The 12,224-nt window shown below is 35.8% G+C and overlaps 3 protein-coding genes across 4 annotated transcripts; 2 read left to right on the top strand and 1 right to left on the bottom strand.

Moving 5' to 3' along the window:
- Window positions 1-35: 35 nt before the first annotated feature.
- LOC125490260 lies at window positions 36-6,853 on the top strand. Its single transcript, XM_048628903.1, has 2 exons — window positions 36-291; window positions 4,896-6,853. Exons 1-2 carry the CDS (start codon window positions 163-165, stop codon window positions 6,009-6,011), a joined length of 1,245 nt encoding a protein of 414 aa, XP_048484860.1. The 5' UTR covers window positions 36-162; the 3' UTR covers window positions 6,012-6,853.
- Window positions 6,854-9,835: 2,982 nt separating this feature from the next.
- LOC105382648 (tRNA N6-adenosine threonylcarbamoyltransferase, mitochondrial) lies at window positions 9,836-11,209 on the top strand. The gene has a single exon (XM_011552572.3). It carries the CDS (start codon window positions 9,992-9,994, stop codon window positions 11,201-11,203), a length of 1,212 nt encoding a protein of 403 aa, XP_011550874.3. The 5' UTR covers window positions 9,836-9,991; the 3' UTR covers window positions 11,204-11,209.
- Window positions 11,203-12,202, bottom strand: LOC105382639 (protein stunted). Of its 2 annotated transcripts, XM_011552559.3 has the most exons (4): window positions 12,043-12,202; window positions 11,834-11,964; window positions 11,638-11,668; window positions 11,203-11,382 (listed from the first exon to the last, which is right to left on the bottom strand). In XM_011552559.3, exons 1-3 carry the CDS (start codon window positions 12,069-12,071, stop codon window positions 11,655-11,657), a joined length of 174 nt encoding a protein of 57 aa, XP_011550861.2. In that variant the 5' UTR covers window positions 12,072-12,202; the 3' UTR covers window positions 11,203-11,382; window positions 11,638-11,654. The 2 variants fall into 2 exon arrangements, with proteins under 2 accessions (XP_011550861.2, XP_037961241.1); XM_038105313.2 differs by lacking the exon at window positions 11,638-11,668.
- Window positions 12,203-12,224: the final 22 nt, after the last annotated feature.

Below are 12,224 nucleotides of genomic sequence, written 5' to 3' on the forward strand. Positions count from 1 at the left end.
TGATATAAGCACTGACAGCTCTTCGTGGACTTTTTGGCGGGCTTTTGAAAAGAGTAGGCGCGATTTTACAAAAGTTTTTCGAAAATTATTAAAACTTAGTTAAACACTGTAAATTAATACTGTAATATATTGTAATTAACTTGTATATACTTGGTGTATAAAATGGAGGAGCCTCCGGGGGCTGGGTCCCCTGGGGGTGGAGATCGAGCTTCCCCGCCCAATCTGAAGAGGGGCCGGGACAATGATGAGGAAGAGTCTCTGCAATCCACAAGGGACTATTCCGACATGTACATAAAATAAATAAAAATAAAAAATAAAATAGCCTTTTATTTTCACTATCATGCAATTTCAAAATACAATATATTACAATACTTTTACAAATTGACAAAATACTATAGGTAAGTAATTAATCAATTTCCTGACATTTCACAAAGCTTATCATGCATTTCGAATTAAATTGAATTGTATTTATACATCATTATAATTAATTATTATTACTTATTATTAAATATATTTTACAGTTTCATGCATTTCGAATTAAATTTAATTGTATTTATACATCGTTATAATTAATTATTATTGCTTATTATTAAATATGTTTTACAGTTGTAGTTATATACTTAATTGAAATTTATTTATTATATTAATTGTGAAGCACCCATAAGCGGGTAAAGGCCTCCTCCATCCTGTTCCAATGCTCCCTGCATTGTGCCAGTCGCGTCCAGGTGTGGCCGGCCAGGCGCACGATGTCGTCGCTCCAGCGGCGGCGCGGGCGGCCTCGCGGGCGAGGTGTATCGCGCGGCCACCAGTGCAGAACTCGCTCGCTCCATCGGTTGTCTTTGGCACGGGCGCAATGGCCAGCCCATCGCCATTTTAGCCGGCATGCCAACTCCGCTGCATCTGTGACTCGAGTCCGCTTTCTTATGGTAAAATTCTTCACCCTGTCTCTCAGTTTCAAACCCAACATGCTTCTTTCTACTGCTCTCTGAAATACCTGTAGCTTGTTGATTATTTCTTTAGTGATGGCCCACGTTTGACAACCGTATAAAAGAGTTGGCAGTACCACAGTCTCTAATGCCTTTCTTTTTAACTCTATAGATAAGTTTGATTTAAATATGTGCTTCAGGGACCAATATTTTTTCCATGCTAACTTTACTCTACGTTCTACTTCCTTAAGAGTGAAGTTTTTGAACGAAATATTCTGACCCAAGTAAACGTATTCGTCGACGTATTTGATTGCAGTGTCGTCAACTATTAGAGAGATTGGTTCGGAGTTGGTCATGGCGCAAGTTTTACTTGCATTCATTTCTAGTCCGCATGATTTGCTTTCTCTGTTTAGTGATCGCAACATATGGAGTAATCCCTCATGAGTCTCGCTGATCAGGACTATGTCGTCTGCGAAGCGGAGGTGGTTTAGTTGCTCACCGTTGATATTTATTCCAAGAGTTTCCCAGTTAAGTTTTCGGAAAATGCTTTCAAGTAGAGCAGTAAATAGGTTTGGTGAAATAGGGTCTCCCTGTTTGACACCTCTTTGGATACTAAATGATCGACCCTTCTTTTCTAATTTAATTGTGGCTTTGCTTTTGCGGTATATTTCCTTCATTATTTCTACATACTTTGTATCGACACCTTGATTTATAAGGCTATTCCAGAGTGCAGTATGTGATATTGAATCAAACGCCTTCGAGTAATCCACAAAGGCTATATAAAGTGTCTTGCCATACTCCGAGTATCTTTCAATCACAGATGTTAGTGTGAAGATGTGATCAGTAGTAGAGTATCCACGGCGAAAGCCAGCTTGTTCTCTTGGTTGGTTGCATTCTAGAGTAGGTCTTATTCGTTTCAGGATTAGCTGGGTAAATACTTTGTAGGTAGATTGTAATAGGCTGATGGGTCTGTAATTTCCTATGTCCAGAGGGTCACCTTTTTTATAGAGTAGGGTTATAATAGATGTTTCCCATTCAGATGGTATAATTTCCAGTGTAAGAAATTTATTAAAGAGCTCAGTGAGTATGGGCGTTAGGGGCTCTATCAGGATCTTAAGCAAGTCATTCGTAACTCCATCTTCTCCTGGGCTCTTCATAGGTTTTAGAGATTCTATAGCTTGTCTTATTTCACTGTGTAAAAAAGGCGGTACCGTACATATCTGTTTGTAGTCTTCGACTGTTTGTTCTGAATCTGTCTCTATGCGCTTTTTATACAGTTCTTCATAGAATTCTGTGGCTATGTCGACTAGTTCATTTCTGTTTGTAGTGGTGTGATTATTTTTATCTTTTAGAGTTGGAATCCAGTGTTTGTATTTTTCAATTCTTTTTTGTGCTCGTTTAATTGAACTTTTTTGTGCAAGTTCTTCTTCTATTATTTTGTATTTATTTCTTTGAATTTGAAGCTTTATTTTTTTACTAATCTTTTTATACAGTTTGCTTAATAATATTTTTTCCGATTTCGTCTTATTTCTTTTAAATTTAAGATTGTTTCTCTCTTCTAGAAGTTGATTAATTTCAGGGGTAATATGATTAAATTTTGGTTCTGCTTGTGGAATTAATCGATTGACAGATTCTTTCATTATTGATATTAGTTTTGTGTAGCTTTGCATTGTATCCGTAGAGTCAAGTGTTTCAGCTTGTTTGGCAAAGTTGTTAATACGAGGACCACGTTGTAGATGTTGAACTTTATTAGTTTTTGACATGTATGAACGTCTTGATTTTTTCTGCGCTGTTTGTATGTAGAACTCGCCACGAACAAGTCTATGATCAGTCGGGTGATAAGTGTTTATAACTTGGATATTTTTTATTGATTTGATATCGGCCGTCATTATAAAATCTATTTCATTGAAGGTTTTTCCATCGGGAGAGCACCAGGTCCATCTTTGTTTAGGTTTTTTCTTGAAGTAAGTATTCATAATATGTACTCTATTTTCCAAACAAAACTCTAGCAACATTTCACCACGCTTATTTCTTTGGCCGTAGCCCCATTTTCCCATTACATATTTGTCTTCTATGGTCGGAAATCCAATTTTCGCGTTGAAATCTCCAATAATAATTCTGTTTTTGGAACATAGAGTAAGCGCTTTGGAAACATCGCTATAAAATATCTGTAACACTTCATCCGAGTATTGTTCAGTTGGCGCATATACCTGGACTATGCTCATTGGAGAATTGTTTATGTTTAAATTGAGTAGTGCGACTCTATCGGAGATTGGCTTGAACTCTATCATGCATTTTCCATATTTTTTCTTTAACATAAATCCAATCCCGTTTTGCCCACTTTTTTTGCCATAGTACATAAAAATGTAGTCTTCGCATTCTTTTATTGTATATCCTTCTAGCTTGGTTTCGCACAAGCCTATTACATCCCACTTTATTTTGCTCACCGCATTTTCAAGCTCGACCAATCTTGAGGATGATACTAGTGATCTTACATTTAGGGTACAAATATTTAATATATCTCTTTCGCTTTCTTTCTGTATTTGTATTGTAGAGGAGGAGGATGGAGGGTTTTGGTCTGACTCTCCCACGGGGACCAGCCGTACCGGGAGACATGATTTGTTTTGTTATAATTTTCCATTTGTATCAATCGAGGAGTGTCTTTCTGGTGAATTCTGCTCGTTTCTCGGGGTAAAGAATGTGGTAATGTTTGATTTGTTTTTCTTTGTTTTCTGTGCACTTTTATTGTTTATATCTGGCGAGATTGATAATACTCGCTTTTTTGCGGACTTCAAATTTGAGTTCACATTTTCAATCATAACGATTTTATCATATTTAATTATTACTTGTTTTCCTTCATCCCTTAGTTTTTGCACTTGAGGCTGCAGAGCCCTTCTTTTTTCTAAGACTTTTTGGGTAAAGTCTTCTTTAATATAATATGGGCTGCCATCCAGTGATTTTTTATTTTTTAATATCTCTATTTTTTTGTACATGGTTAGTAGAGTCACCGCAACCGGTCTAGGCTTATCTCCTTTTTTACCGATGCGCCTGATATACTCAATTTCCGATTTGTCACAGGGTATCTTCATCTTTTCATTTATAATGTTTGTTATTTTTGCCGAAAGTTGAAAATAGTTTGTTTCATCATCTATCACTCCAAAAATTATTATGTTTTTCTTTCTTATATGGCGCTCTATGTTTTCGATCTTTTTATCTTGATTTTCGATTTCTTCTGCTAAATTACTGTATTTTTTATCGATTTCCTTAAATTTTTCATTGACATTGTCGTTTATATTTTGTGTTATATTTCTCTGCATTTCTTTCATTTCCTCTTTCTGTAAAGTCATCTCGTCTTGAATATTTTTCAAAAGTTTTGCGATTTCTTCCATCTCTATATTTTTAAGTGGCTCTATATTCTCCTAATGACTCTATATTAATTTTTATCTCTATGTGTTTGTGTAATTCTGCCACTCGATACTAGATGTCGCTCCTGGCAAATTATCGGTTGGAGAAGTTCTATCTATTCTACTCCTCGCTAGGTGGCGTTGCTGTGTTTAGCTCACAATTTTGAATATAGATGTCGTGGGACATATAATGATGATGGTGAGTTGTTGTTTTGAGGTTATAAATAGTAAGTTTTTTCTTTGTTACTCACTGCGATGGCATTGAATAGAGTAAATTACTCAACTTTTGACGTATAAACACAGTTCCAGTTGTTTGTAGCTAGGCACACAATCATTTCATTTCAATATATGGCCGTTAACACTTTGAAATTATAATCGTTTATATCTTCTTATTTTATGATTTTCTTCACCTAGCCGTAGTTGGTAGCAAGGATAACACCCAATTATAACATATTAACAACACTTTATCACAAATTAGGCACTGGATATATTTTTATTTGTTAGATAAATACGGAGCTAACACACTTTGTTGTTTACCGGGCTACGGTGGCGCCCTCGCATGTACATACCCTATACAAAACCTAACTACAAGAGAGTGTTTCCAGACGTGAGTACCGGCAGCGGCAGCGGTGAGTACCTCGTATTTGTAGAAAGCACGAAGGCGGGCGAGCGGCTCGGGAACAAGAATCCCCTGATGTTGGCCACATTATTTCGGAATGAAATTAAAGGAGTCACAAACATAAAGCGAATCAACGCAAGCAAAATAGGAGTGACCTTCTCTCAGACAAACACTGCTAACAATTTTCTGAAAAACGAGAGTTTCCTTCAGAAATATGAAATGAAGGCGTTCATTCCAGCCAGGTCTGTGGAGAAAATCGGCGTTTTAAGATTTGTACCCACAAACATAAGCAATGAGGAACTTTTTAGGAAATTACAGTCGTCATTAGAAATAGTGGCAGTACGGCGCTTTACGCGCAAGGTAAATGGTGAAGTTAAGCCATTTAATTCTGTGAGTGTGACATTTTTGGCAAATTCGTTGCCCGAAGCTGTCTACCTGGACATCTTCAGGTTCCAGGTACATGAGTATGTAGCACCGTTGTTGCAGTGCTTCAAGTGCTTCAAATTCAATCACGGAGCTAAAATATGTAAGTCGGCTCAACGGTGCTCCATATGTGCCGGGGACCATCATTATTTAGAATGTAAGAATGAAGCTGTCAAATGTATCAACTGTAGCGGAGAGCACCTGGCCATTTCAAGGGACTGCCCCATAAAACAAACTAAAATTCATGAATTAAAAAATAAAACATACGCTTCGGCGATGAAAAATAACAAAAATGACAACATTTTTCAAAATTATGGGAAGGACTTTCCAGCACCACGTGCCAGAAATCCTAAGTATGCCTCTTCCATGAAAGCACCAGCAGCTGCAACACCAGCAGCTAAAACAATACTTAAAACTAATGAAAATATAACGGAAAAGTCTAAGGTACACGAAAGGGAGACTATTCAGAATAAAACAAAAACAATTTTAAGTAACGAAAATTTAATAAATGAAATTTTATCCAATGAAATTGTACTGAAGGGATTGGTTGCCGCGTTGGTGGCCATTGGCAATGGTGGTAGGACGATAACAACAACAGTAATAAAAGAAATTTTAACAAAAACACTAAAAAATGAATAAAGATTTTATTAGAATATCACAATATAATATAGAGGGCGCTATGAACAAAAAACCATTGTTTATAAAATATTTATATGACAACGACATTGATATTTGTCTATTAAATGAGACCTGGCTTAGAGATAAAAATACTTTTAATATACCCAGCTACAACTTCGTCTACCAAAACGGTAAGGACGGACGATGTGGTGTAGGTATATTAGTAAAAAACCATTTAAAATATACAGTTTCTCCCACACCCTTTTATGAATTCTTGCAAACCACGGCTATAATCTTATCAACTAATGCTGGTAATCTGACATTATTATGCGCATACAGTCCACCTACTAATAACAACCAGCGTAGGTTTCAAGGAAGAAGATTAAAGCAAATTTTAAATGATTTACCTAAACCTATTATGCTATCAGGCGACCTTAATGCACATCATGTTGCCTTTGGTTGCCTTTCCACTAACTCCAGAGGTAGTGAGATATACAATATTATAGATGAATACGACTTATGTATTCTAAATACTGGAACTCCAACCACAGTAGGTAGCCCTAATAAAAATCCCTCAGCAATAGATATATCCTGCATAAGTCCATCCTTAGCTTCACTCTGCCACTGGAGAGTTCATGATGACTCCATGGGCAGCTATCACTTTCCCACTATTATTGATATACAGACTTCAGTACATAAATATGAAATAGGTAGTCCCATTGATCGTTTTGTGTACAGCAAAGCTGACTGGCTGAAGTTCTTATCTGAAACAGAACATAAATTGGGAGACTTAGTAATAAATAATTCTTGTCCTCTTGAAAGTTACAATGAATTTTGCAATAAATTAAACGAAATCAAAGAAATTTGTATACCTAAATTTAAGAAAACTACTCAATTTATATTAAAAAAGCCTGTTCCCTGGTGGGATACTGAATGTAGTGAGGCCGTCCAAAAAAGTAAAGAGGCCTTAAATTTGTACAGATCAAACTCTTCAATAGATTCTTACATTCAATATAAAAAACTAGACGCATTAAAAAAGAAATTACTAGCAGAAAAAAAGAAAAATGGATGGAGTAAGTTATGTGAGTCATTCAATAGATATACACCAGTCAGTACAATTTGGAATTATATAAGAAGATTTAAACGTGTAGCCTTACCCAAAACACCTAAAAATGATGAGTGGATCCCCTCTTTTCTGGATAAATATGCACCTCAATCTCCTCCTGAGAAACAAATAGATGAAGCTTCATTAAATAAATACTTTTATAGAAATAATTATGATAGTAATGATTTTCTCTCTCAGCCATTCTCCTTCAATGGGTTCTTAGCAGCAATAAAAACACGGAAAGATACTTCTCCTGGCCTAGATGATATTCCATACAAACTTATTCGCCACATGCACATAACTGCACAGAAAACTTTATTAAACATTTTTAATTTGCTTTGGATATCTAATTCTATCCCTGACACATGGAAAACACAATGTGTAATACCAATTTTAAAGCAAGATAAACCAGAAAACGATTTTAATTCCTACAGACCAATCGCACTTTCTTCATGCGTAGGTAAACTATTTGAATTTATGCTTAAAACAAGATTAGATCATTTTGTAGAAACTAATAAAATATTACCTGAACAACAATTTGGATTTCGAAAGGGGCGTAGTGCTGCAGAAAGTTTCACTTCTCTTGTAGAAGACATTAAGAATTCCTTTCATGGTCACTCAGCAACTGTTTGTGCATTTCTTGATGTCCAAGGTGCCTTCGATAATGTTAATCCATCTGTACTAATACAAATCCTGTCCGAAATAGGCATTCCAGGTCATATCTGTAAATGGATATTTAATTTTTTATATAACAGGACAATGTATGTCAAATTTAATAATAATATACATGGACCAGGACATGTGTACAAAGGGACAATGCAAGGGGCCACAATTTCCCCTCTCTTGTATAACATATATACCTCACAAATCAATAAATACTTAACCCTAACAAATGTAAAATTTTTGCAGTTTGCCGATGATTTGTTAATATACACTGTAAATAGAAATGTAAATATAGCTGTAAATAACTTAAATGATGCCCTTGAACAGGTTCATTCTTGCTATTTTGGAAAACTCAAGTTGAACATAAGTCCTAATAAAAGTGGAGTCATGCTATTTAGTAAAAAACATACCATATGTAACTCTAGAGTTATTTATAATAATTGTCCATTACCATGGTTAGAAGATAAGAAATTTTTAGGGATATGGTTGGATCAAAGACTAACATTTCAACCTCATATTAATTATATAATTAAAAATGCTTGTAAAGGACTCAATATATTGAAATCTCTTGCTGGAGTTCATTGGGGATCTGACCCAAAGATATTATCAATGTTATACAAAAGCATAGTTCGTAGTCACTTTGACTACAGCTCATTAGCTTATATGAATGCAAATATTACTACCTTAAAGAAATTGGATATCATACAAAATAAAGCATTAAGAATAATTTCTGGTGCTATGTGCTCCACCCCCATTAATGCTATGCAATGTGAAACCTGCATTCCCCCTCTGCATTTCAGAAGATTTCAAATAGCTGAACGCTTTTGCCTTAAGATAATAGCATCAGATAATAGTTGTGTCTTAAATAGAATTCTTCCAACTCAACATAATATTTCATTTAATAGCTTGGGCCCATATTTAAATAGATCTCAATTATTATTGGGTAATATCCCAGAATTACTTCGTACCATAATTCACTTAAAGTCTATTACTGTAAATATGTACAAAGACTCTTTATGGCCATTTTACAGACATGGCTATAATATTCATTTTAATAGTATTATTGTAAATAAACAAAATTTTAATAGTCAGGCTGAGCTACTGCAATTTTTAGATACTAATAACTTGTATACCGATGGGTCTAAGTCAGCAGATAGAGTAACGTCAGCATTTTATGATCCTCAAAATAAATCTACCAAATGTTTTAAGTTGGACAGTAAATGTAGCATTTTTACAGCTGAAAGCTATGCCATTTATCAAGCTCTTTTGTATGTTAAAAATATTGTATTTAAAAACTTTATTATTTTCTCAGATTCCTTAAGTGTTTTAACTGCATTAAAAAATAATTGTTCTAAATATTCTGTAAATTATTTAGTAATTAATATTAAGAATGTAATTAACGATTTGTACAACACTGGTAAAACTATTGAGTTTGTATGGGTACCATCTCATAGAGGATTCACTGGAAATGAGATAGTTGACCAAGCAACCAGAAATGAACACAATGAAGATCACTCCACAGACCTAAAGATTCCTTTTACTGACTACCACTCTCAACTGAAGCACAAAATGAAATTACTGTGGCATGATTATTGGAAAGAGACGAGCAAAGAAAAGGGAAGATGGTATGCTGATATCCAAGGAAGCCCGCCCGCCCAACCTTGGTACCACCGCAATAAAACAGCTGATTGTCGGAAATTCATTACCACCATAAATAGAATGAGATTTGGCCATTGCCAGACCCGGACTCACCTGAAGAGATTAAACTTAGTTCAAGATTCGAAATGCACTTTTTGTGAAGAAGATAACGCTGATTTAAATCACATCGTATTTAACTGTCAAAGTTTTGGTGTTCACAGACTGATACTCGTGACTGAACTACAAAGTGTTTGTGATGATGATGAAGTACCTACACGCCTCCAAGATCTTTTGGCTGACCAGAAGTTTTATGCACCGCTATATAAATACATCATAAATACAATAAACAAACTGTGAAGTGAAGTGAACTAACAAGTGTTGGCTCAAAAGGACACGTATCCAGGGCCGTTAAACCTAATATAAAAAAAAAAAATGACAGCTCTTCTATTTACTCCATGGATGGTCCATTTCTAACCTGAAAAAATTATGTAAAGTTTATTTATTTTAAATTGAAACATGAATTGAAGTAGTAGGAGTAAGTTATAATGTCAGTATTGCAGTAAAGGCTTTGAATTGTGTCCGGATATCTATTAAAATGTACAAAATAAACAGAACACTCACTGCAACATCGTCCCTACTGTTACCACTTTCAAGAAGATATTATGCTACTATACTAGGTATTGAAACATCCTGTGATGATACTGGATGCGCTATAGTCAATGGTCATGGCCAAATTTTAGGTGAAGCGTTACATTCCCAAACTTTAGTCCATCTCAGGAATGGTGGCATAAATCCAATAATAGCAAGGGATCTACACAGGGACAGCATTGATTCCATTGTTGGTGAAGCATTGGCCAAGTCCCAGTGTGATATCAGTAACATTGATGGTGTGGCAGTCACAGTTAAACCAGGCCTCCTTGCTAGCTTACAAATAGGTGTAAAATATGCTAAATATTTTTCAAGAAAATACCAAAAGCCTATTATTCCCATTCATCACATGGAAGCTCATGCTTTAGTGGCGCGAATGTATGAAGATATTCAATTTCCTTTCTTAGTGTTATTAATATCTGGAGGTCATTGTCTACTGGCTGTTGCTAAAGATGTGGAAGATTTCCTGTTGCTAGGCCAGTCACTGGATGATGCCCCCGGGGAGGCCTTTGACAAAGTAGCCAGAAGAATGAAGTTAAGAAATATTCCAGAATATTCACATCTAGCTGGTGGCAGAGCTATAGAATTGGCTGCCAGAAAAGCAAAAGATACACATTCTTTTCAACTTCCACCACCTTTAGTGAGAAGCAGAGACTGCAATTTCAGTTTCAGTGGTCTGAAAGCTTCCGTTGGACGCACTATACAGAACTTGGAGGCTCGGCATGGAGTAGTGGGGGCGCAGGTGATCCCTCAAGTGCATGAGTTGTGTGCCTCGTTCCAGCTGGCCGTCACTGAACACTTGATGCACCGGACAGAGAGGGCTATGGAATTTTGTATCAAGAAGGAACTAATTCCACCAGATAGAAAAAACCTTGTTATATCTGGAGGAGTAGCATGCAATGATTTCATATTTGAATCATTGAAGGCTCTTGGTAACAAAACTCAGTTCAATGTGTACCGGCCACCACCTCCCGTCTGCACAGACAATGGCATCATGATAGCATGGAATGGTGTTGAAAAATTAAGGAAAGGATTGGAGTTCACACCAAACTTTGATTTGAAAGACATAGAACCACAATGCCCTTTAGGGGTCAACATCTCCAATCAAGTTCTAGATGCTAATTTATGTGTAAGTGTGACAAGATTAAAATCACTGTAAATAGTTTATATAACTTTTATTTTAATTCTGAGACTGAACCCTAAATAAGTTAAAAAGGACTTTGATGGAAAAGATGGCTAATTTACAACATTTTAATTAAATATTGCTAAATACATGATTATCCTTATGTTCTCTTACTGCTATTGTAGATCTTCTCTACTTGGCTTGCTGTGCCTTAGCTGTAAAGCAAAACATGAGTATTAGAATGTTATAAAATATTGATCTTGTTGTTAAATCAGGCAGGTCAGTATGCACACTATGGACATTCAAAATCTAATAATGCTGGTTAGAATAATCACTATTTAATTTTTCACAAACATATTAGTGAACACAATAATCATTTGGATCTATCGTAGCATGTTAATTTATTAGATTAAAACGTTTAAAATGCCTAAGTACAGTACACAATTCAGGCACATTCATTGTTCACTTACTAGTTATGTATGTATTTTTATGCCTTAGCATCTGGAAATAAATGGTATTTTTTTTAATACAAAATTGGAAATGCCGATTTCAAAGTTTGAGTCAACACAGATTGTTTTCTCAACCTCCTCTGGATACTTGGTGGATAGGTTTTGGCCTTGGGCTGCAGGGTGCCGAAACCGAAAATGAAATATTATATGAACTTACCCGCTGGTTTGCCGTCGGCCCATGGAGTAATCCTTACGTGCGAGGCATCACGTTTTAGAGCATCAGCACGGAATTCGGGTTTTAAAGAGCGTCGCAGAATTTGAGCAGCAACGCTGGAGTAGTTGATGTAGCTGTAACAGAAATAAATTGGTGGTTATAATCAAAGTCTACTAGCAGGATAGGTGTGCTAGGGTAGGGGCTATCCTTACTTAAGACCGGCTTGTCTCCAGGCACTCATTTTTAGGATTTTTTGAATCGACTTTAGCAGCAAAGACGAGCAAAACCCGAAAAAATGTGATGTAACAGAATGTAATCTAGAAACTTCAAATACCAATTTTACTTAGCGACTGTCATTCTGACAGCACAAAGGAGACAGATTATCATTTTTGAA

Source organism: Plutella xylostella, chromosome 22, assembly GCF_932276165.1.
Source record: "Plutella xylostella chromosome 22, ilPluXylo3.1, whole genome shotgun sequence".
In the NCBI taxonomy this organism is placed as follows: Eukaryota; Metazoa; Arthropoda; class Insecta; order Lepidoptera; family Plutellidae; genus Plutella; species Plutella xylostella.

Bases quoted from the DNA above. Each gene is read 5' to 3' on its own strand.
- LOC125490260 (XM_048628903.1), top strand. From the start codon at position 163: ATGGAGGAGCCTCCGGGGGCTGGGTCCCCTGGGGGTGGAGATCGAGCT. The intron at 292-4,895 runs ATAAAATAAATA...CCTCGCATGTAC, and splicing joins GGGACTATTCCGACATGTAC to ATACCCTATACAAAACCTAA.
- LOC105382648 (XM_011552572.3), top strand. From the start codon at position 9,992: ATGTACAAAATAAACAGAACACTCACTGCAACATCGTCCCTACTGTTA.
- LOC105382639 (XM_038105313.2), bottom strand. From the start codon at position 12,071: ATGAGTGCCTGGAGACAAGCCGGTCTTAA. The intron at 11,965-12,042 runs GTAAGGATAGCC...TTTCTGTTACAG, and splicing joins TGGAGACAAGCCGGTCTTAA to CTACATCAACTACTCCAGCG. The intron at 11,383-11,833 runs GTAAGTTCATAT...TTTGCTTTACAG, and splicing joins GGCCGACGGCAAACCAGCGG to CTAAGGCACAGCAAGCCAAG.